General features: G+C 36.8%; 1 protein-coding gene across 1 annotated transcript in view; it reads right to left on the bottom strand.

Moving 5' to 3' along the window:
• Positions 1–751: 751 nt before the first annotated feature.
• Positions 752–26,300, bottom strand: part of FHIP2A (FHF complex subunit HOOK interacting protein 2A) — a 35,938-nt gene continuing 10,389 nt past the window's right edge. The window contains exons 3-17 of the mRNA XM_027112682.1: positions 24,532–24,701; positions 22,728–22,832; positions 22,165–22,287; positions 17,347–17,640; positions 16,975–17,171; positions 15,514–15,628; positions 14,796–14,872; positions 14,523–14,715; positions 14,170–14,339; positions 13,646–13,789; positions 12,668–12,758; positions 10,489–10,632; positions 4,586–4,726; positions 4,136–4,239; positions 752–4,031 (exon numbers count right to left, since the gene is read on the bottom strand). Coding sequence (XP_026968483.1) covers positions 3,926–4,031; positions 4,136–4,239; positions 4,586–4,726; positions 10,489–10,632; positions 12,668–12,758; positions 13,646–13,789; positions 14,170–14,339; positions 14,523–14,715; positions 14,796–14,872; positions 15,514–15,628; positions 16,975–17,171; positions 17,347–17,640; positions 22,165–22,287; positions 22,728–22,832; positions 24,532–24,701 — 2,174 coding nt within the window. The 3' untranslated portion in view covers positions 752–3,925. The remainder of the gene's footprint in view (positions 4,032–4,135; positions 4,240–4,585; positions 4,727–10,488; positions 10,633–12,667; positions 12,759–13,645; positions 13,790–14,169; positions 14,340–14,522; positions 14,716–14,795; positions 14,873–15,513; positions 15,629–16,974; positions 17,172–17,346; positions 17,641–22,164; positions 22,288–22,727; positions 22,833–24,531; positions 24,702–26,300) is intronic.

The raw sequence follows: 26,300 nt of genomic DNA, 5'->3' as shown, positions 1-26,300 counted from the left end.
ACTCAAGTGAATGGAATAAGCCTAGAGTCAAATTGTTTTAAATGTCAGTTAAAGAGAGAAGTTTTTATGTGTTATAAATCTATTAAGAAATAATGCTTAGGGCTTCCCTGGTTGTGCAGTGGTTGGGAATACGCCTGCCGATACAGGGGACACGGGTTCGAGCCCTGGTCCGGGAATATCCCACATGCCGCGGAGCAACAAAGCCCGTGCACCACAACTACTGAGCCTGCACTCTAGAGCCCGTGAACCACAACTCCTGAAGCCCGCGTGCCTGGAGCCCGTGCTCCGCAACAAGAGAAGCCACCTCAATGAGAAGCCTACGCACCACAACAAAGAGTAGCCCCCGCTCGCTGCAACTAGAGAAAGCCCGCACACAGCAGCAAAGACCCAAATGCAGCCAAAAATAAATAAATAAATTACATAAACTTATATAAAAAAAAGAAATAATGCTTACAGTGAATTATATTTCTAAGACTTATATAACCATTCCTTCCTTTAGGGAAATGGTTATTATGGTAGGGTGGAAAATATCAATACATGTAAGGCTCACCCAGAGGGATTTTTCAAGCTATACATTCCCCCTCCACAAATATTCTGATATATTCCTTTTTGTTCTCTCTCTGGAATCAATGCTATAATGAACCACTGACTGCTGTGTGTCATATCCTTTTGTATGTTATGAATTATTATTTTAGATTTATCAGGGAATGAAATGTTTCCAATTACAATTCTACAAAAATACAAGACAACATTTTGTTTAAATTACGTTATTTATTTTTAGATCATCCCTCTTAGTCCTGCATGCATTGTTAGCACAAAAAGTTGAACTTGATCACAACCTCCTTTGAAGAGATATTAGGTACATAATCACCATCTGAAGAGTTTCTTCACAGATGGCCCAAGATTTCCAGGCCTTGGTAACACTGTCAGTAACCTATACAATGTACAATAGAAAAATTTACCAAATATCCTTTGTTTAATGTAAACAAGGCAGGAGGCAAAACAGAGTATTATAGTAACACTATTTTACAGGGCCCAGAAATATGATTATCTATCATGTTTCAACACAACAAGTGTCACAATGACATGCATATTTTCATTAATTGTACAACCCAAAATATAATTACCATATAAATTGTGATTTCAGCACTTCACTGTAACTTCTGTCAATACCTATAAACTTCATAATTAAATGGTAATTGTATATTAATGCAATAATTTATGGAAATATGTTACCATGAATTATGAAGTAATTCCATAATTTGTGCCCCGTAAAATTAAGTGTAATAATCTTTACACTAGCAACAGTGTAAGCAAGCTAAGGATTTTGGTCCTTACAGATATATACACATATATATACACACATGTACACACACAATAATGTACAATTAAACCAAAAAGCTATGAATCCACTCATAGCTTATATATTGCACAGACAGATACATTATGAGAACCTTACATAGTCAATGTGAGTACTACAATGATAATTGGCTGGCTAAGGACACATTTTGAGTTCTATCACGTAAAGAATGTGGCTCATTACTAAAAAAAATAAACCCAAAGACTATACTGTTAGAAAGTTAAAAAAAAGAATGTGCATGCCCATTTACACCAATGTGAAGCAAGGCTAAAATTCAGTTTGGAATTTGTCATGGCAATCGATTGCTAGGGTGGTGCTGCCCACTCAACACAGTGCACATCAGTCACTGTTTTGCAAATACTGAGGAACAGAAATAGCTTCTGAAAGACAGTACACAAATGGCTAGTCATGGAGGACAATGTTTCACCAACAAATCCAACTCACTGTGAGAACTTGTGCTGGCTCTAGGTCTGAACTAAATACGAAGAAGAAAGGAAGGAAAGACAGTAGCAAACTTAGAAGAGAAACAAATTATATCTTAAGCTTTAGCTGATTACAAATCAAAGTCATTACAATAACTTAGGCAAATAATTATCTTTTAAGAAGCAGCATACAAACACACAAATATGAATTAAAGCTTCTCTGAGCTTGGTTTCATGGATTAGCCAAAAGGTCCCAGGGTAAAAGCAAGAATAAAATCGTATTTGGTTCGAGAGGTAACATCATTGCCATTACACCTATCGAATGCTGCAAAAACATTAAGAAATATCTAATCTCTTAATGGTCTATTTTAAGTACACCTACATCAAAGTAGACGACAACTACATCTAAAAATGAAGGTGTTGCAGCATTCCTTCATCAATAAATACAGCAAACAGAATAATGCTTTCCTATCGTTAAAAATCATTTAAAGAAAATCATGCACAAAGTAACTATCTCCCACCTGTTTTTTCATTGTTTCGCTCAATAAATTTCCTAGAGTGAGCTAACAGAGATTTGCATTAAATTAGAAATTTAGTTTTTTTGTTGCTGTTTTAACAGTGGTAAGCATTCTAGAGCCAAGAATATTCATAATTTTCAACATTTTGTTGTTAATAAATAGCAAAAACTAACTATAATCAGAAAACGAATACAACAAAATTAGCAGTAGGTGTAAAATATGCTTCCATACACACGCTACACGATGTATAGATACAAACATGCTACACAAAACAACTTCTTAGAACGGGCAGCTACAGTTCCTTTCAGGCTGCAAGGTTTGCCTAGTCTGCTCCCCCGAATATCAGTAAATGAAAAGGTAAAGAGGAAAGTGCTGCTGCTTAACATTCCAACTGAAAAAATAAAACAAAAACCCAAGGAAGCTTAAGAGCAATATTTGAGTGATAAGTATCACTTAAAGAAGAGAAAGTGGATTAGCAAACGCCATTTTGTAAATCAAGTACCAGCATGCGGTGCACAGTGCAGCTCTGCCAGCTACCCACATCACACGTTCCTACACACGCACCCATCCACACATAGACCAATTTACCCAAGTCCTTTCATAGGTAAACAGTCAGACTTGCTGGTTTGTTTTAAAATCTCTTCAGAATGATTTAAAACAAAAGACTGAACAAAATGGAAAAAAAAATGTAAACATTCAGGAGGCCATTGGCATTTTGATTGCTGCCACCTACACGCTACCATGCATTTCAATAAGAAAATCAAATGATAAAGCAATTTTCAGAGAGGGAGGGAGAGAGAGAAAAAAAAGGGTCTCAACCCAATACATGTTAATTAGCTTAAAAAATACTATTTTAGTAAACACTACCAACAGTGGGCACATATTCAACATTGTTGCAAAAATGACAAAGTTTAAATAAACTGGGACCCATACATGAAAATCAATCACTAACGAGGCTATGTGCACAAGAGAGTAAAAGAAGGTTTCTTTAAAAAATATATATATTATATTAATCAAGAATTTCATTATCATATTAAATTGTTTTTCTTAGAAAAGCTGAAGAAAGTTAATGGTGCTCTACACATTTTTATCTTCTATTATTAATTCATTTGATGGTTCCTAAATTGTATTTTTTTCTCACTTACAGTTTTTTTCAATATTTTGTTTGATAAGAATTGACCTTAAAAAGTTATAAAATTAGGTGTTTTTTTTTTTTCTGCTACTTATTAATCCAAAAGAATATAAGCATTTGAGTCCCAGAGAATGTCAAAATGCCTTGCTACCTAAAAGGATGTTAAATTAACAGAAATATCATCAAAGTCATGACATCAGAAATTTTGCAGCTTTTCATACAGGCATTAGAAATGCTTATTTCCTGAAGTTCCTTTGATTGTATCCTGGACTCAAGGATGTGCAACTTTATATCTAGAACCATTACGATAAAGTCAACATCACACAACATTGCACTGAGTGTCCACTCAGTGGGTTCTGAATGGTTCTGTCCAGTTTACAGCAATGCTTCATTTAAAAAGGCTTTTTATCCTCTTGTGGCTGGGTGGAACTGAGGCTTTTTTGATGAAATGCATACAACAGTTCTGTTCCCTTGGTTACTTGCAAGATGCCGTTTATGGTGTGGAGGCAGCATGGTATTTCACAAAGGCGATGGCCGCCAGCTCCTTACAGAACTCTTCCAGCACAATCACACCCTCCAGCAACGTGATGTGCTCGATACTGGGAAGGGAAAGCAGGCAATCAATCAATCGATGCAGGGTATTAGCAGATCATCAAGTTTTGGCAAAAGTTTTAGATAAACAACATGTAAAACGCTGACTTACATAGGGCCTTCAGGTTCCAGACCAAGTAATCGCTTTCTGACTAATAGAAGCTTGGGAGTAAAATCTTGAATACGCTGGATTCGAACCATGAGGTCTCCAACAACCTGTGTCACAGGGACAAAAGGAGCTCAGTCCCTAAACACCTCCATGGGGATTTTCAGGATAAAAAAATACTCCATTTCCTATTACTAAATGAAGACTGTCACTTTTCACTATTCACATAACAATCTTTGCCAAAGGACTCATAGCTATACCTTAAAATACAGAAGTTATATATACCACTTAAAAGAATGAATCTTTATTCTCCACATTCTGTAGTAAAATAATTATTTCTGAACAGTAAATATGTAACATTTTTTATTATGTGACACTAATTACACACAATGATATTAAGATGTTAATTGGTCGGGTTTATCGATCCTAGAGAACATAACAAAACTGGTAACTCACCCTGACGATTACAGAGAAGAGAGATCTACAGCCAGAAGCAAGGTTCACGTACGGGTCCAAAAGGTACTCGTGTATGTGTGGATGAGGGAAGAGAGAAAGTCTAGATAACACTGATGTTACTTGTAAATTGACATCATATGGCTACGGAGAGGGAAAAACCAAAAAGATATTTGACATTATGTATAATGTATATACCTGAGCACTTAATTTACCATTTCCATTTGTCTTCTTAAAAAAAAGGAAAATCTACCATCTCATTCCTCCTGCTACATGCTCTTCTACAATGAAAATATCTATAACTACATTAGCTCTAGCTCGCACCACCTTAGTCAAAGTGCATATATCACAGTCCTAAAACTTAAAATAAAAGGTATGCACATAAACACACAGAATAAAATAAATGTATAACAAAGTCAGAATGTCTCTGTTTTATGCAGGTGGTTTTATGTAGTAAAATAGTTCAAGAGGTCATCAAAACTCACCGAAGAGTCATATGTAATATTAATTACAAACAATAGAAGACATTACATGTAAGACCAAAGATAGAAGGGAAGGTATTAAAATCTTTTATAGTAGTCTAGTTTTAGAAATGATAATCCTCGTCTCTTAAATTATTCAACTACTGCCAATTACCAAAAGCATGTATACAACAAAGTCATATACATCACAGGACCCTGTCAACAGAATGAAAGTACTTGGGGGTGGAAATAACTACCATATGCCTCAAAAGTGAACGAGAAGATTCAAAATCATGATTACAGACAGGGATCACCTCCTTTACTGTGCAAGAGCATTAACTCTTCCAAAACAATGTCTGTGTACATCTGTGTATACCTTTTTGTATGTATCACAATTTTACTTGAATTCTGTTTTTTTAATATTTAATCTGTTTATTCCTCGTAGGAAGCAGCTTGGAGGTGCTTTACGGAGTATGTGTCAAAATCCAAGCAAAATGCATAATGTACAAAAAGACTTGCTATTATTGTGCCTAGAACTTTCAACAGAAATCTCTCATCCCTTCCAGTTTTCTTCTTCTAAGCAGCTAAAGGCAACTGAGTGGCTGAAACAAAACCGACTTCAGTGAGAAGGTTGGAAAGAACCTAGGTGACTGGATGAGTGAGAAACAGATGCTGCAGCAGGAGCAAGGGAAAAGTGATTCAGGACCAAGTTGATATTGACAACAGAATCTGAATGTTTTACCCTCATTCACTGAGCAGCTTTTAAGCCCTTGATCATAATGAATACCAATCCAGAAGTGAATATTTGACATTTAAAGGACAGCAAATGCTTGAGCACGTGCCAGAAGATATCAAAGATACTGTTATTTGAACAAAAACTCAAGTCCTGTGCTAAGGTCCAATTTTAGTCTTTTCTGCTTACTACTAGATACATGAACACAGATTTTCTGAAAGAAGAAAAACTACCCTTAAGTCACTCTTATTCACAATCTAGCCTTAAGCAAGATAAATGAAAGGAGATACGATTCACATTAAACATAGTCTGAAGGGCATCTTTTCCTACTTGATAATATTTGCAAGAGAACAGCCTTCTCCAAGACTCAGTTCAAAACAAACAATGAATTCACATTAAATTGTATTTTAGGCACAAAGGAAAACATTTAAAAAAATCTTTAAGAAGAATGCAATTGGTAAAATGTGGACAAAATCATTTAAAATACAACGTAAGTACAGTACTGTATGTGACTTCATTTCAGATGGTTCAGAGTTTTAGGTCACTAAATTCTGCCATTTACAGGTACTTAAATAAATTGAGAAAATTTGGCTTCAAACAACTATATATTGCCACTTAAACTCTGTATTTTCTCTATATGGTGTTTGTTAGTTTGGTTTTAAGCTTTTTTTGAACAAGAATCTATATCTTTGGTTGTTTAAGAAACTTAAGGCTGACTCAGATTATATTTTAAAAAATTTGTTTTAGAGTCTTTATTGAATTTGTTACAATATTGCTTCTGTTTTATGTTTTGTTTTTTTTGGCCCGGAGGCATGTGGGATCTTAGCTCTGCAACCAGGGATCAAACCAGCACCACCTGCGCTGGAAGGCAAAGTCTTAACCACTGGACCACCAGGGAAGTCCCAGATTATATTTTAATGTTGTGAAAATGAAGATAAATTTCAGCTAGATAGAAACTGTTCCACCATACTCTGAACTGGTCTTTACTTCACTAGTCTCTTTCTCCTACTTTAAAGTAGTAACTTTAAAACAAGCTGGCCTTTTAGAGGGTTGCAAACAGCAACTGTTTGTATCTATTATTTTGAATCCCTCCCATTTGTACTTTATACAGTATTCACCTGAAATAAAAGTTAACCAGATTTTTCTGACACGTTAAAGTGCACTTGGCCCATTTTTGATTGAGCTCACCCTAAATACAAGATATGAATTTTGGAACAATAAACTTTGACTTAAAAGTATACTGAGGGCTTTCCTGGTGGTCCAGTGGTTAAGAATCCGCCTGCCAATGCAGGCGACGTGGGTGCGAGCCCTGGTCCGGGAAGATCCCACATGCCGTGGAGCAACTAAGCCCGTGTGCCACAACTACTGAAGCCCACGTGCCTAGAGCCCGTGCTCCACTACAAGAGAAGCCACCGCAATGAGAAGCCCGAGCACCATGACGAAGACAACAGCAACTAGAGAAAAGTCCACGTGCAGCAACGAAGACCCAACGCAGCCAAAAATAAAAAAAATTAAAAAAAAAAAAAAAGCATACTGATGTCGGACTTCCCTGGTGGCGCAGTCGTTAAGAATCCGCCTGCCAACGCAGGGGACACGGGTTCGAGCCCTGGTCCAGGAAGATCCCACATGCCGCGGAGCAACTAAGCCCATGCACCACAACTACTGAGGCTGTGCTCTAGAGCCCGTGCGCCACAACTACTGAGGCTGTGTGCCTAGAGCCCATGCTCCACAAAAAGAGGAGCCCCCGCTTGCCACAACTAGAGAAAGCCCACGCGCAGCAATGAAGACCCAATGCAGCCAAAAAAAAAAGCATACGGATGTCACCTGCAAACTCAGTCGCAACCCTTTTATTAAAGGCCAAGTATGTAGATGGTCAAAATAATAAGAAATAAGTCAAATTTTTAAAAATCTCAACAACTTGATAGTCTCGGAAATTTCTTATAACACCTGCATTTAACAAGATTTTATATTTTTTAAAGTATTTTAAATTGTTTTTCAGATAATTCTTACAAGCAAATCAAGTAATATCAACTTCACTTTAACAATAAGAAAATGTGACAAACAGCTAAGTTTAGTTGCCCAAATTCAGATTTTTCACCGTCAGAACAGGGACGAGAACTTGGGCTTCCCTATATTCTCCCTGGTATTCCTTACATTCTGCTATGGACTTTCGTTTTTACTATCTTTTTAAAATCACTAAGGTTAAAAACAATACTAAACACACTATATTTTTCAAAAATTAACATTGTGACAACACAATAGTATCATGAATACCTGATGTCATAACTTCTCAATTATACATGCAGAAATTAGCTACTTTATTAATTATCCATAGTAATGTTTAATCCCAGCCTGGTTACCCTGATCCTATTAGGGGTATATATGTACTAAGAAAATACAAGCAAACATCACCTTCAGCAAAAACATTTAGAAAAGAAAGAAAATGAAATTAAACCAAGCACGCTAGGCACACCAGGACTCATGATTATCTTTGAGATCTGATTATAATGTCCTTATCCAAAAAGGCTTAGAAAATCAAGGGTTTTAAAGACAGAAGGTTTGAGGCTAGGCTCCACAGCTCACTAAGTCACATGAACTGAAACTAAGGATTCCTCATTTATACAATAATACAAGGAACTGTCTTGCCTATCATTCAGGATTCTAGGAAGAATAAGTGAGACACTGTGTATGAATCGCTTCTGCCCTGTGAAGAGCTATCTGGTGAACGAAAAAGAACTGTAAGCATTTCGGGATATTCTGTCTCCGACAGAATCCTTTTGTGTCAGTACTCTACAGACTGAAGGGAAAAATGCTCAAGTGTGATGAGGATTCAGAGAGGATCTTTCCACTCAATTCAGAAACTACTTTTTAGGACTTCCCTGGTGGCGCAGTGGTTGAGAGTCCGCCTGCCGATGCAGGGGACACAGGTTCGTGCCCCGGTCCGGGAGGATCCCATATGCCGCGGAGCGGCTGGGCCCGTGGGCCGTGGCCGCTGGGCCTGCGCGTCCGGAGCCTGTGCTCCGCGGCGGGAGAGGCCGCAGCAGTGACAGGCCCGCGTACCGCAAGAAGAAAAAAGAAACTACTTTTTAAAATTTAGATTCCTTGTTAGTGCTTTCGGTCAAAATTTCTAAAGATTACTGACTTAATACTGATTGTTAATGTCTCTTCTGTGTTAGTTTAATCAGATCCAAACTATGCCAAGAGAACCAGCACAAAAACACAACATACTGATGAGCCCCATTACCTGGGAGGTTTACACAGCCGTGATGTATTACAGCATAATACATTCAGTAGCTGGATTTAAATACTTTGGTTGTTAAGTATTAAAAACCAACCAACAAATCAGCAAACAATGAAACACTAGAAATTCAGCACATGTTGTTAAGAGGTTAAAAGAAAAAAAGGACTTTACTCTGTGTCTTTATTGATTACTATCAGAGACTTTACTCTGTGTCTTTATTGATTACTATCAGAAACAGTGCTGACTGAAGTCCAACACAGTGAAACACTTCTTATCATTTCTTTATTTGGCTTTCTGGTTATTGAAGACAGCCTGCTTGTGGAGTAAATTTCTTTTATAACTCCCTACAGTCACATAAATATTTAACTAAAATGCTAAAATGAACAAGTACTTTAATATACAGTTTTAAATTAATTCTAAATTGGCTAACTCAGTTTCCATGTTGAGGCAAGTTTAATGCCAGATTGTTTTATTTCAAGTGTCCATCCCAGTGCATAAAACATTTCAAAACTCTATCGTCACTTTGTATGTCAAGGAGAGACGGAGAGAGGGATTCTATTGATATAATCCCAAATTCAGTTCTCCTGACAATCAATGGAGACAGAGCAACATACCGGCCAATGGTGATTTTTATTTACCTTGGAATAAGTAAATTAACCTTTTTTAAATTGCATCTCCCCATTTGAAAATGAGTATATTCACAAGTTCTTTGTCTGAAGAAGCAGGTTCATCTGATACTGTTCCATAACTTTAGTGAGACCAGAGCTCTCAAGATTCGATTTGAAATGACATTTAAGGTCTTCTGAATTAAACCTAACAAGTTTCACTCTACCTGTATCTGTACTAACTGTACTAACTAAAAGGCTTTCTAAGAAAGCACTCTAGGCACTGCCGAAAGGCGTTAAGGTTATTAAGACAATGACCTACAATGAGAAGTAAACATACAACTCTGTAACAGCTGTCAGGCCAAATAAAAGTTTTAACATAATGAATGCATCAGAAACCCACCAGCTGTTGGCAATCTAGCTTTATGAAAAAGTCATCTAGTGGAAAAAGAAAACAATAAAACTACTTGACTGAAGATGTAAACTAAGATGTGAGTAGAATTCATGGTGAATGGTAACAAAATAATATGGAAATTAATATTTTAAAACTTATTACTAGGCTTCCCTAGTGGCGCAGTGGTTGAGAATCTGCCTGCCAATGCAGGGGACACGGGTTCGAGCCCTGGTCTGGGAAGATCCCACATGCCGCGGAGCAACTAGGCCCGTGAGCCACAACTACTGAGCCTGCGCGTCTGGAGCCTGTGCTCCGCAACAAGAGAGGCCGCGACAGTGAGAGGCCTGCGCACCGCGATGAAGAGTGGCCCCCGCTTGCCGCAACTAGAGAGAGTCCTCGCACAGAAACGAAGACCCAACACAGCCAAAAATAAATAAATAAAATTTAAAACAAACAAAAAAAAACTTATTACCTGATCAAGAATTCTTCCCATTCTGTCAAATAAAACTTTCAAAAAATGACCTTCAAAGAAAGCTGCTTCTAAATTGCACTTTTCCAATGCTTTTGGAGACCCAGGCCACTCCCATCTTAAGCAGATAGCACAGTAGTCCCGGAACTAGGGAGAAATATTTGGATCATTAAAGAAGAACTGAACAAAAACAAATGGAGATTAAATAGAAATAATTTTCCCAAACAGGCATAGAAATCCGCTTGAATGCTAAGTGTCTGCTAGTGTGAGGTGCCGTGGAAGAGGGGAAAAGGATGACCCGGATAACACACTGACTGGAGAGAGGCACAAGGTCAGGTCACAACCACCAGTCCCAGCACCTTGATGCGAAAGCAGGCAGATTTTAACTTTACCAAAGTACCCCCTTCACTGCTGAGCTTATGCTCTTTCCTTTAGAGGAGTTCAAACTTTTACTTATTCTTGTCACAGATTTAGCGAGTATTTAAAAAGCAAAGCAAGTCTTAGCCACATTTTCAAATCTATTCTAAAATATATATCATATATAAAATAGGTGAACAGATACACAGCACCTGAGAAGGCAAACTTGACTTTGCTACGATGTGTTTAACCCAGGCACGTTGCCATGACTGCCAGGAGGAAACAGGGCTGCTCTAAGTGTGGTCCGAAAACTGTCCCCTACCACTGCTCTTGAGACGAGTACAAAAACTAAGAGCAAGTTTAGAAACTTCTCTTGCAATTTCACTGAGTAAATTTTACATCTGTTCAATCTATAAAATAATCAGGGCTTGTATTTTTTCTTTTCATTTTTTTATATTTTACAAAAGCATTGGTCAGTGACAGATTGGAAATAAGTGGAAACTGGTCCTCACTACACAGTTTATCAGCAGGATACACAATATGGATTTTTATAAGCACAAGAATATCTCTTATAATAAAAAGAAAAATTTAAAGTCTTCCCTGACATGTAATTTACTTGAATTTAAACAAAAGAAATTTAGAGCATAGTTTTCTTCCATATTTTCTCCCTTTTCAGATTTTCCTTATTCAATAAAGCAAAATTACCTTATCACCTCTAGTTTACAAATTAACTGAGATTAAAACATATTCTTACACAAAGCACTAACTTCAACTTTTAAAAGAAAAACATATTAAAAATGATTAAAAAACAAACTTCTTCAATATTTTGTGAGTTTTAAACTATTTGTCTTTCAATAGAAAATTTTCTTTATAAAACCACACCCCAATATTTAATAAAGCATTTTTATATTAACACTTCCGAAATTCTGAGCTAGAAAGTAATAGTGTAAATTTTTTCTATTCTTTTTGTGTCTTGTCAAATATTTCTGAAACAATCATAACTGTAATCAGAATATGGAAATGAAACATTACAGAAAGAATCAAAGCAGTTTAAAAATCCAATCAGTACTACTGAGGTTGGTACTACTTTTATTGCCTCTATTTTATTGTTACATGAATGTATTTGCATTACTCTAGTTATTCACATAGTAATGTGGACTTGAATTCAGGCTTAAAGCATCATGAATTAACGATAAGCGCATGCAAGTTAATTATCAATAACAGCACACTTCAACCCAAAGGATTTAAATGAAAATTAAATGTATATTTTTCTGACTTGAGACATTTCAAAATTTGGAATTTGGTAAAAATGTAAAATGCTACAGAGGGGAAAGATGACTGAGAGAAGGCCATTTAATTTAATAACTAAGAGGAGACCTTTGAGAAAGTACTTTCAGTGAGGTGGAAAGCTGGGATGCAGGGGATGAAGAGCCAGCACTTGTGAATTACTGATGAGTATGAACAGTGAAGAGGAAAGGGTATAGCCTGTGGGCTGGGAGCCATGGTGGGCGGTGGGTAGAATTATTTAAAAATCATGTTTTAGATTAGCAGGGGAAAGGATGTGGGGGACATATAATTTCAAGGGCAGGAAGAAAGGGAAGAAAAGGAGTGGGGTGGTGGGGAAGGGACCATAAAGAAACCTTGAGATAGAGACACACAGTTAGTGAAATGCAAAGTCAGGTCACCGGCAAAAAGTTCAAGTGGTGAGAGTGGAGTTCAGGTCTTGCAGAGAAAGGGAAACCTTTGGAGAAACGACTGTGGGCAATGTGACAATGTGTGTGCATTCTTATTAGACTGCATGTCAAAAACTAGTTACTTCTCTTACCTGCCTATGAGCATCTCGGAGGTAGGTGTCATATCCAGTGCCCTCAACATGGTAGGATGATTTTGCTTCATCCGGTACCAGACAGAGGAAACTTAAATGAAAAAATGCCATAATCAATAATACGAATACTCTCACAATTCAACATCTCTATATGTGTTAAAATACCTAGCAACATCTTCAGTTTAGCCAAGTATTAATGCAAATGGAAACATGAAAAGTAAAACTGTATATTCGTAAGTACTTAATCTTGAATCAGCACTACAAGTCACTGATTAAATACTCTGTCATTATTTTGAAGGTTTTATTTAAAAATTACTCATTCCACTAAAAGTAGAATCAAGCACAAGAAGACTCGACTCTTTTTACATTACAGGACAATGATCGATTGCCGTGAAATTTGTTAGTCTCAGGAACCTGGCTTTTAAGTAACTGAACCTTCGATTTTCATGCGCCCTAAACCGTGCATCTTACACCACATGCAGTCTTCTCTAAAGTCACCTCCCAGCACCAGGCATATCAGCGACAGGATTGCAAAGGAAGGAAAAGAAGAAAATTGCCGGGAAAGGGCACTTAAAAAGAAACAACAACATAAAAACGCTAAAAAAGAAAAAAAAAAAAAAGGAATAGCCCTCGGCTTAACACATGTGAGTACACGGCTGATAAGTTCAATTTGCCAAACTGGAAATTCTCAGTGCTGTTCCAACTGGGAATTACTTAAAATATTTTACATTAAAAATAAGTAGAGGACCTTGAAGATTTATTTAACCACTACTACGCGGGAGCTTTTCTCTTTTGTATGGATCGTTGCCCCTAGGCCAGCACTAGCTACATAAGCATTTCAAAAAGCTGACATTAAAGATTTTAAAGAAGGGAAGACTGAATTCATAACATATCTCTATAATGATCAAGGAGCAGAGCTATTACATTGTTATAAAAATAAGTAAAAGAGATGTAAGTCAAATTAATATAGCAACTCACCTATTTACAATTTTATGGACTTCAGTTTTCCCATCATTTTTGGGGTGGTCTGGAGAAGCAGGAGGTGAAGAACTAAGCCACTCTTGGTTTGACAAAGTGTTATCTGGTGAAATGTCAGTAAACAAAGGATCTTCTTCCAGATCTCTAAGTTTAATTTAACGATGTATAAAAAAAAATTTTATTATAGTTTCTAAACCAAAAGATTCTCTGCTATGTTCTTAGAAAACATTACACAATTTTGCTAATACAAGAATTAAGGAATGAATGTATTTACATTTCTCAGAGAAATTAACATTTTATACTAACATCAAACTCAAGGCTATAATGATTTTGTTAGGTTTAACGACTATATACTGCCACTTGTAATTTAAAGGGACAATAAAATCAGGACATCTAAATTTTATTTTTAAAAAACTTTTAAACTGTTAGAGGTATTTTTTTTAAGAATAAGGAAGGGAAATAAGAGGGGAGAAAATTATGATTCTATATGAAATGCTAAACTCACAGAGTTGGATGAAACTTACACTGCTCCTGCTATTAACCCATTCTCCACTACATCTTTATCTTCTGGGCACACAGGTTTATATTCTGTATAGTTTCTTTCTTCAAGATTTCTTAGGACCAAGTTGTAAAGAATGTGCTCATTGGGTTTTTGCAAAAGATGTTCAAACATTCTTAATGTCATTATGCTTATCTGAAACCCAAAATGATAAAGGGTAACTGAAAAATAGTTTAAACAAACTATTCTTCTTCACGCCTGCAATTTTCAAAATAAAAAGCCACATAAAAAAAGAGGCTATATTCAAAACATCACAAGTACATCAAAGTCAGTATGTCAAAGAATCTAAGTCCAATTCTAAATCCTTACATAGCTTACCTCATCAGATATGTGATCACAATGTTCAATTAACCTATGTCTTAAAGGATGTCTGCTGATTTCTGCCAGAGTTTCTGGTTCCCTCTGTTCTCCAAGGATGAAAAACACCATTTCTTGAAGCAAAATGTCAGAGGTTACTTGCCGAACAATGCGATGAAGCAGAGCAGTTGATGTCAGAATACCCATCTCAGAACTGGCAAAACAAACAAGTAATTAGTGGGCAAAAATAACATGAACACAGTGATTTTTTTTTTAAGTAAAGAGGCCACTCACGTTTGCATTAATTGAGGTTCCATAACACCAATAAAAAATCTTTCATGAACAGCTTTGGCAAGAGCAACAGCAGCAGTCTAGAACATAGTATAAGTATCATTATCTTTTTTTAAAATGGGAAAGAGATTAATTTATAACATCAGTTAAGCCAGTTTGCACTCTCCATCTGAACTAATGTGAAAAAAAAAAAACTTGCCTACTGACCATCTTGTTGATGGCATATAAACCCAGATTAGACATTAGCTATTGGGTCCTTTACATGTTACCTAAATTTCCAAGAACAAAGACAAACAGGATAAAAATATTATCCCAGTCACTTATTGTATTAACATCTCCCCAAAGAGGAGAAATGGAGGGAGGCCAATGTTACCTTGTGAAGGGTTATGCTATAATACTTAAAGAAACATATGGGCAGAACTTGAACTTCGATTTATTCCAGAGCTGTAATACACACACACACACACGCACACACACACACACACACGCACGCACACGCACACACAGACGTATATATACACTTTTGGGGGGTTTATTTCATTTTATTTCTTTAACTGTGCTATCCTAAGACAATTAAGATAATACTTAGGGATATAAACTACTAACTGTGCTATCCGAAGACAATTAAGACGTATTCAAAAATATAAATTGAGGATTCAAATTTTACTTAGTTGATATTTACAGTTTTAAGTTATCAGTAAAAAACAACAAATATTCAAACCTTTTGTGCTTCCTTTATGAGTTGATCACAATAATCAAACCAGGAGAGAAATGAAATTAAGGCTCGTTTTCCTGGAAATGCGGAAGCATCTTCTTTATGACTATATGAGTCCAAGCTACAGGACACAGAAGAAATTTGAAGTCCAAAGTTATCCGAAAGCATTAATCCAGTTCAGTACAAAAGGGGAGATGAAGGCATGTGAAGGAACACACAGTATATGATACATTTACACAGGCGACGCTGGATGTCAATCAGAAGAGGGTTTTATAAATAAAAGCCACAGATAAGAGAAAACCTTTTAAATGAAAGTTGTGAATAATTTTCACTCATTAAGTGGAGACAGACTGAAGCAGAATGGAGCTGCAGCAGAAAAACCATTGAGACAGGTCCTCATATTTCCACCATGAATTTGACCAAGTAACAGAAATGAAAAGTCGGAGGTTCTCAGCCACTAGGATGGAAGGAAAGAAACATAAAGAAGGGACTGCAAGAAGAAATAAATGGTTTGCTTCTCTTCCTGCCTTAAAGTACCACCCAGTAGTAAAGTTAACAAGTGAGTCTGGCAGATGTTAACAGAATACAGGGTGGAAAAAAACAAGTAAGAACCAAAGCACGGTTAAAAAGGCACAGAGAAACAATAACAGGTTATTATGTCAAAATGTTAGACTGCTTACAGGTGGTGGGATTATGGGTAATTTTATTTATGCTGCTTTACAGTTTTTAATAACTTATAAATGTTCCTCAATAATCATATTTTCATATGAGAATCAAGGGGGGAGCCCTAAAAGCTGGGGGGAAGGGGTGAAACAAAGAGGTAGGAGGCAAGGTTCCACACAGGCAGGCCATGAACTATGAGACTGCCCCAGGGGCAGTGGAGCTGATTTATAAAAGAGAAGATTCCTTCTCTCAGGGTTTTTTGTTTTTTAAAAAATATAGTCAGATGGGCTTCCCTGGTGGCGCAGTGGTTGAGAGTCCGCCTGCCGATGCAGGGGACACGGGTTCGTGCCCCGGTCCGGGAGGATCCCACATGCCGCGGAGCGGCTGGGCCCGTGAGCCATGGCCGCTGAGACTGCGCGTCCGGAGCCTGTACTCCACAACGGGAAAGGCCACAGCAGTGAGAGGCCCGCGTACCGCAAAAAAAAAAAAAAAAAAAATATATATATATATATATATATAGTCAGATAAAGTTACTGATCTTAACACAGTTAAGGCCGTAATTGATCACTATTAACAGACAGAGGGAAAATAGCTTAACTATGTAACAGATGGACTGTTCCCATGCCAATTCATTCCTGATAACAAATTTTAAAACACGCCTCAAAACACAATCTTGTTTAATGTTCACAAGCAATGCTGTATTTTTCAAAACTAAAGATTTCTATCATTGCAAAATGGAAATGGATTTAAAAGCGTAGGTTTAAGAAGTCACTTTTATGGGAAAACAGATATAGCAGCTCTTACCCCCAGTTAATTGCTTCCACTGTTTCAATATCTAAGGGGTCCACTGACTGAGGTAGGGCCTTGTACAGGGAGGCCAGCCTGTCTGTGAGCAGTTCGCACAAGCAGGTGCTCTGCGTGAGGCACTTGACGGCCGCTGGCTCTGGCAAACTCACTAACAGCATCAAGCCCTCGCAGGCTTTCACAGCTATTCGGCCATCCTAAGGGGAAAGACACATACCTCTTCAATGCTTGAATTAGACATACATCAGTTTGTTTGGAAAAATTCAACTTAAACGGATTTAAAGTTTTACACCAAAATGAAAATAGATTTTTTTCTCTATGCAAATAACTGAGATTATGTTAGAGGGAAAGAAGGTAAAGCAGATGACTCACAGGACTCCTAGTAAGATTTAACAAAGAATTCACTAAGTTGTAATCCTGGTTAGGACGAACAACCGTGGCCTCTGGCAGTGCAGCGATGCTGAGGCTGTCCAAGCCTGTGGACAGATCATCCATCTGAGCGTGAGGCTCGTCTTCTAACTCCGTGTGCTCCATTCCAGAAGCGCCAGACGGTTCCTCTGGCCGACAGGACTGTCCTGTATCTGTTGACAAGGAATCTTGACCTTTTAATACGTCTTCTGAAGTTGTGTTTGGTGCTCCTTTAGAAGCCAGTGATTTAAACTTGTTCTGAAAAGGAATACATGTCTTGTAAGATTCACGTCAAAAGCCTCATGTAACAGAAATCATATTTTAATGAGTTTTTCTATAATTAACATTCAATACCTAGCCACTGTAGCAATGGATACGTGTTGTGACAAATGAAAATACCCAGACTTAAACAAACTGTGTTTTAGATATTTTAAAATTACACAGGTGTTTCAGACATAGAGAATGGACTTGAGGACATGGGGAGGGGGAAGGGGAGGCCGGGACGAAGTGAGAGAGTGGCATGGACATATACACATTACCAAACGTAAAATAGATAGCTAGTGGGAAGCAGCCTCATAGCACAGGGAGATCAGCTCGGTGCTTTGTGACCACCTAGAGGGGTGGGATAGGGAGGGTGGGAGGGAGGGAGACGCAAGAGGGAGGGGCTACGGGGATATATGTTTATGTATAGCTGATTCACTTTGTTGTACAGCAGAAACTAACACACCAGTGTAAAGCAATTATACCCCAATAAAGATGTTAAAAAAAAAATTACATAGGTGTTTCTGATACTCTTCAGAACACGATCTACAAACTGTTTTACACCGACGATAAACAACTGTTTTACACCGACTATAAACAATGAACAATATTAGCGATAACTATTTGACTACTACTGAAAACAACTGATGTTAGTGAGGAAAAAAAAGATTCAAGAAGTTTCAATTGCAGTTAACTGTTTTCTAATCACTGGGCTACTAAAAATACATTGCCCCAATGTTGACTCTTCTAAAACCAGTTTTCTAAGATGATTTTTCTGTTTTTTCCTTATACTTCTGCTCTGTAAATATAAATCAACACTCTGAGGGCATTCTTACTCGTGTTTTTGAGGATAAAACTAAGATTTGCTTGAAATATTGTGACCCTTCCCCCCACCACATACACCCAAACACAAAAAGAATCTAAACTGAAGCAAATCTTTAGTTTCCAGGTAAAAGTATCTTGCTTTGCATTTAAACATAAGAGCAAAAGTCAAATCACTCACACAAGTTAGAATTCATCATAAACCCGCTTCTCTGCAGGGCCTATCAGAGTGTTGCACCCATCACAGAAGTGCATTAAATGCTGAATGAACTCAAAGTTCTACTTCCAAAGTTATATGACAGTTATTATAAATCACTTTTATTACTAGTAAAAGTAGAGTTTAGACCAATCTTGAGAAATTGAGCTCAGAGCACATATATTAAAAGAAAACAACGCTGAGGAACTCCATGAATATCCCAAACAACTTCTGCATTTCCTATAAAGTCAATTGCATATCATAGTCTTTATGAATGTAAAATATTTTATTCCGTCTAAAATGTTAATACTATTGTTGGGAGTGGCATCTGGGATAAGAATGGCAAGAGGAAGAATAACCCTAGAACAGCACTCACTCCCTAGTGTTCCTCAAAGTGTGACTCAGGACTGTCGGCCTTGTGGTCTTCTGTGGGGCTTGATAAAAAGGCAGATTCCTGGGTCTCACCTAGACCTGCAGAATGAGAATATCTGGAGGTGGAACCTCCAAGGAATCTGCATTTTGAAGAAGCTCTGCAAGCAAGTACAAACTCTTCATCCTGCCATTCAAAGCCTCTGACGATTCCAACCTATCTGTCTAGGCCCTTTTCTTACCACATGGCCTAATTAAACTATGTGAACACACCACAAACTTTCATATCCTCACTCCTTTACTTATGCTCACCCCTTCCTATCTAAACAACTGTCAAGGCTCATTTCAAAGACAACCTCTTCCATGCCGCCTTTCCTAATGACCAGGGCCGATGTAATCTCTTCATCCTATGAACATTTAGGGAGCATTAGGGGGTATCTTTCTTATGATACTCACCTTACTCTACCTTAGATTACAGTATCTGAACATTAGTCTTACCCTCATCACCAGACTACAAACTCCTTTAGGGCAAAAATGTTTCTAACTTATCTACTATCTGCACTTAATTCACAGCAAATGTATCTATTAGCTGATATAAATGAACAGAGAGATTAGATTTCAGGGGATACATGCTCAAGAACTGCAAAGTACTTCTATTACCATCTGTTACTTACCAGTAATAAAGCTGCATTTCTCTAAAGATTCATTCATTCAATAAGAGTTAATTAAAGTTACTATGCATTGTGCTAGATACCAGAGAAGCTGTGGGGACCTAAAGATTAATGAGATAGAGTCCCTGTCCTCAAGGAGCTTACTGACCAGGAAGAAAAAATAAAATGCATATAAATAACTCTAATGCTAGGGAGATTGTAATAACTGACATTAAAAGCATATAAGTAGTCCGATCAGTTCAGAAAATGGAGATACCTACCACCTCATGCTTTGGAGAAGTATGTGCTATAAACATGCTGCATTACAGCAGTCATGACACTATCAGAAAGGTGTTCTTGGTATTGAGGTCTAAATGTAAATGTTCCTCTGAAAACAGGCAGGCATACATATGCTTGCAAATTTTCTCTGCTTCTGATCTATGGCTGTGTACTTTTGAAACAAGTTTCGGAGATTCTGAGAAAAACTCCTTAAAGCTTAAGCTTGGAAAAAAATCTACTGCATCTAAAGTAACTTAGGTATCAGGACTTCCTTGGTGGCTCAGTGGTTAAGAATCCGCCTGCCAACGCGGGGGACACGGGTTGGAGCCCTGGTCCAGGAGGATCCCACATGCTGCAGGAGCAACTAAGCCTGTGCACCGCAACCACTGAGCCTGCACTCTAGAGCCCGCGTGCTATAACTACTGACACCCACATGCCTAGAGCCTGTGCTCCGCAACAAGAGAAGCCACCGCGATGAGAAGCCCACGTACCACAACGAAGAGTAGCCCCCTCTTGCCACAACTAGAGAAAGACCGCACGCAGTGATGAAGACCCAATGCAGCCAAAATATAATAAATGAAAATTTATAAATAAATAAAGTAACTTAGGTATCTAAGAAAACTTTAGTAAAAAACTTTGAGAAGAAAAATCTCACACTTAGCCAAATCAAGATATTTGATACATTTATATCATAAAGCTATTCCAGCCATGTTGAAGCAAACTTTCAAAATATGATGCATACCATGAAAATCAGGCATTCATAGTCCTTAACACTAACCTAGAAATTTAAATGTATGCAATTTTGCAGCTTCATTGCTTACCTACCTCCAATAAGAATGCAGAATAAGATCCTGAATTACTTATTAAATAAAGTGAATTAAAAATGAGCCCATCTATTAAACGGCTAAAAGTTTTAAAAACAAAACAAAAAAACTTGACAACACCCACTCTGACAAGAACACGGAACAAAGAACTCTCATACAGTGTCCATGGGATGCAAAATGAAAAACCCACTTGGGACGAGTTTTGCAAATATACACTTACTACATGATATGGAAATCCTACTCTGAGGTATTTACTCAAGTGAAATGAAAATCTAAATCCATACAAAAATCTGTGAATGTTTACAGTGGCCTCAACCATAATTGCCCCAAACTGGAAACAACCCATAAGTCCTTCAACTGGTGAATGGATAAACAACTGTGGTACATCCATACAGTGGAATACTACTCAGCAGTGTAAAGGACCATACTCATGGATGACTCTCAAATGCATTATATGAAGTAAAAAAAGCCAGACTCAAAAGGCTGATTATATTTTTATGACTTTCTGGAACAGAGAAAACTTGGGACAGAAAACAGATCAATGACTGCTTGGGGCAGAGGTGGAAACAGGATGACCAGGAAAGGACATATGGTAAGATGATGGAGATACTGCATATCTTGATTGTGTTGGTGGTTACACGACTGTGTTTGTCAAACTCATAGAATGGTGGATCAGAAAGACTGAATTGTACTCTAACTTATACCTCAATCTGAAAAAACAAAAAAAAGAAGAAAAAACTTTTTTTAAACTAAAAAAACACATTTTTTCTAATATATTCCTAAATGACTTCACTGCTGAAAAAAATTAAATGAAAGCAGGAAATACATAAAAGTTATTTTCTGATTTAAAACTGGAAATAAAATCTAAATGTCAATTGATTTACATAAACTATGATTCGGTGACTACAGCTATGAAAAGATAGTACACGATAGTAGAGCAATTCCAACTGCTACACGAGGGTGGGGAGGTAACTCATGACGCTTCGCATCATGTCCAAATCTGCACACACCATCCTTACCCCAGGTCAAGTTACCCACACTCTGCACTTGAGCAAGCCTGGCTGAAAATATGATAGCTTATAAATTCCCGTGACTTCTCTCTCCCTGATTTGCCCTTCAAGCTGTACTAAGCCTTGGCTTTGTATTTGTCCAGCCCCTATACCGCCCCATACATCTGGCTCAATCACATTCTTTGAGAATCGTTTTTCTCAGGAGATTTCAGGTTAAAATAAGACAGTGCTCTTAAATGAAAATTCTGGGAAGTAAAACAAGCTATCTGATTCCAAAGAAGTAATTCCTTCTAATATTATTCACAGAATTCAATTCTCATGATAATTTTAATACACACATACTTTGAAGGTTGACAAGAAGGATACCATACCTCCAGAAAAAAATTAACCAAGTAGGGATCTTGTTTCAGCTTTGCACACACAATGCAGAGAAACTGAATTTCTTCATTTTCTGTTGGCGTTGCAAGGACTTCACCACACAGTCGAATTAATTTCTGTCAAAAAATTTAAAACAAATGTTTAAACTTAGGTTACTTTTTATAAACATGTAAACAGCCATTCATTCACCTTCAGGATATTTAAAATTTTCAAATAATGCAAATACCTTGCATTTTTCAGAAAGAACACTATTTACAATCACCTCTATCAAAATACATTTGCTAGTCGTAGGTCTTTCAAATATGTTACTCTAAAAAATTAAGGGGTTATATAATAAACTCTCCTTGAGATGTCATGGAAATAGGTAAATGGTAAAATTAATGTATAAAATTTTAAAAGAGAAATATAAAGACATGAAGTGCATTTAATACATCGTCATGCATAAAGAAAGCTCGAGTATTTGCTAATTTGCATGTTATTTTAGAAAAACCATATAAAATTATTTCTATACGTAAAGAAGCGAACTAAAAAGTTTTGTGTAAAGGAAACAAAATACCTGCACTGGCCTATGCACGTTAATATGTGGAAGTAGTGGCTGCCGGATTTTCCCCAGAAGTTTGGTATAGAACACCAAAACCTGCTGTTTCATCCCCGGAGGACACTAGGGGTAGGAGAAAAGAAAAGCAAACAAGAAAAAAACAGACAACGCAAACATACTTACTCAAAAGCTTAAAAAATAGGAGAGGCAATGTACGTGAACATATTCCACCTTCAAAAATCAACGCAATTAGCCAGTTAATGACTTTATCAGAATAAAATTCTCCATCATATTATTACTGACTGGTATTGTATAAATAAAACCACATCTGGGACTATAATATAGCGTATGAGACCACAGGCTGATGTAATTACAAATAGCCTGGTGATAATGTGCCATGGAGACTGCAGTTTGGTTCAGGCAATGCCAACCTGTTTGTAGTCTAAACGCTAGGGTAACAGGAAACTCCCCAGCCAAAGCAAAGGCAGAATCTTACCGCTTACGCTAATGACAGGTAATCAATAACCTTCCATCATACACGTGTAGCAGTAATAAAGCCTTCTAACACATATGATGTAAATAAAGGAATCCTATGTATAAACTGCTGTGATTTATTCTAACAATGCTGTTCTAAATTAGTTGCAAAATTATTTACATTATGATTATTACAGGCAATGAATATTTAATAAATAAGTTTTGATAACATGCCAATTGTTTTAAATATTTGCTGAAAAGTAGGTAAACATGATGATTACTCATGTTGTAGATAAAGAGAATATGAGTTAACAAGGTTATACGTTCTATAGTTAACCTGCTTATTCTGCCTCAGATTTAAAATATAGTCACAAAAGAAGTATTTCCAAAACATCATCATAGACACGTTATCTGGAAATAGCATAAGCTATAATCTTAAGCACAATAATATCTTAAGATAGCAAATACCTTCAATTATTCAGGTGAAACACAATACTTACAATCACCAATATCAAACTAAATTTCCTAGTAGTATAATTACTAATATTTGCTCAAAAGTCAATTAATATTTGTTCAATATAATGTTGCATAACCCCTCTCTCCACAGAACAGGAAAAAGAAGGCAGGAGGGGAATGAATCGGAGGATGTTAGGGAGCAAACACGTTGCCTAGAAAATATAAATAGAATGAATTTAACCTAGAAATGAAATGGAGTATTACAGATTTAGTTAAAAGGAAACTGTCTTCAATACTACTTCATAATTCTATTTGGTGTTTAAACATGTCTATTAGTTTGGGGTTTTTCTAGTTTGATTTTCACATCATGTATTATAATAATTCACAGAACAGAACCACAGATTTTTAGAGCTGGGGGAGGCCCCTTGGTGATCACCTCCTAGTTTTTAAAGAGGAGGAAGATTAACCAAAGAGACTTACTTGAAACTGGCTCCACTCGTCAGTAGAGTTAACGCCAGAATAATCAGTGACATTTTCTTTCAGGATTATGAAAAATACTTCCTAGTTTTGTAACCCAATTTGCACTGGGTTCCTACTCATTTCCTTTGATTCTGAGCGTCTGCACTTGAGTTTATTTTCACAAATGTTTACACTGTAATTCTAAGCAGCCTAAGTACCAGTTGTTGTCGAGAGCATTTGGGAGCTTCGCTATATCTATGCAAAGTCATGTTCACAGAGGCCATACAATTTTCTTTTTTTTCCACATACTGACTTGAATCCTGCCATACTTAACACACAACTCTACAATTAAACTTAGTGCTTGGCAGCTTCCTTATCTCTAAGACATGAACACATAACATGCCCAAGAATGCCACGTGGATTAGGAACTTACATCAGCTTTCCCTAAGGTATATAATGTTTCCAAGATCTTGTGATGAAGTAAATATTCCATACATGGCCCTGTCTCTCCAAATTCCCGTTCACTTTCTTCTTGTATCAAGATAACCAACATCTGTTCCAGATGAGATGGAATATTTGTATCTGTCACCGGGGCTTTATCATCTAAACAATAAAAACATTCAAATTTTCAAACATTTTTATCTGCACATTTGCACCTAAAATACTCTTTATATTTCCCTGTTCCTATTCAAACAGAAAAATCTGAACTACACACACTTAAGTGAGGCTTACATCTTACTCAAAAACAATCTATATTCTGAAAGATGGTCTATAAGCTAATATTCATGCAAAGTAATTCAGAAAAGGAGCCATTTATATGCGGAATGGGAACACGATCAGAAAAAATATAAGTAACATCAGAATTTTGTACCCACTTATAATTAAAAAAAATTTTTTTCAATTAGCCAGTTCAGAAGATCTAAACTTTAGGTCTCTTTATATAGAAACAGGTTGGCCGTGAATGTTAAGCTGAATAACGTAGGATATGAGGAGAGGACAGGTTCTGTTTTTGATCAATGCTACACTGCTTTGTAACAATGCACTTACTGTCCCCAATTCATCTCCAGATTTGAAAACATGAGGACCCCAAAGAAAATGCCTCTATTAAAAATTTCTGACCTCTCCTCTCATTAGCAGATACCTACTCCCAAAGTAAAAGATGCTTCTCAGGAGAATTCTTATAAAATATTTTTTCAAAATAAAAATTCATGGATACTTTTTATATATCGAAAACACATGGTTTTATTAACCTATCTTTATTACATAAGGGTTAAATTACTCTCAATAAAATGTGAAGTTTTATAGAATGTCTAAATACAAAATATATTAGGGAGTGACAAGTTCTTTTTTACGTCTCTATTCTCCTTCACTTAGTACTGCTACAGTTCATACTACACAATCCTGGTATACTATGTATCTGATGATTTAAAGCTTTGTCTGTGCATATGCACATGTATGTATTATATATACACACACACAGACCAAACGATAATACTAAAGCCTTATGGAGAAAACAATGGAAAGAGAAGAGTCACTCTTGTTCCCCAGGAGGACATATATGTACCAAATTTGATATAGTACGGGACAGTTGTTAAGAGCATGAGACCTGGAATTGGACAACTTGAATTCAAATCTTGGCTCTGTCACTTTTAGCTGGATGACCTGGGCAAACTGTTTAAGCCTCAGCACCAACATCTATAAAATGGAGTTAATCAACACCAGTAAGTGCTGTCGTATGATTTCAACGAAATACTGTGTAAAGCCCAGTGCCTTAGAACATAGTAAAAATTCAAGAAATGTTAACTTATGATGTCTTAACTTCATATTCTTCTAAAATGAGTAGCCTAGGACTAATAAAAAATAGTGTGTGATTTTATTTGAAATCTGCTTTTTAAAAATGTTTTTTCACCTGTTTTACTGCAGACTTTATATAAACATTCCAGGAAAGAATGAATATTTAAGCATGGTCTGATTACACTTATTTATGGAGAAAAATAATCAAAAAGACTGGTTTTTTTTGAGAAATAAATAAACCGTAAATTCAACTTGACAGGATTAAAATCCTAGCTCTCAAGAAGATCTAGTTTCTGCCGTCCACTCTCATCCCAAACCATGTTTAGATCCCTGTGCCTTTGCATAAGCTATTCCTTCTATCTGAAATGCCCTTCCCCTCCTTATCTACCTCAAAACCTACTGCTCATC

Source organism: Aethalodelphis obliquidens, unplaced genomic scaffold (assembly GCF_003676395.1).
Source record: "Aethalodelphis obliquidens isolate GAN/ISIS:26980383/991018 unplaced genomic scaffold, ASM367639v1 scaffold11, whole genome shotgun sequence".
NCBI classification, from domain to species: Eukaryota; Metazoa; Chordata; class Mammalia; order Artiodactyla; family Delphinidae; genus Aethalodelphis; species Aethalodelphis obliquidens.
This window is presented reverse-complemented; position numbering and strand designations above follow the sequence as displayed.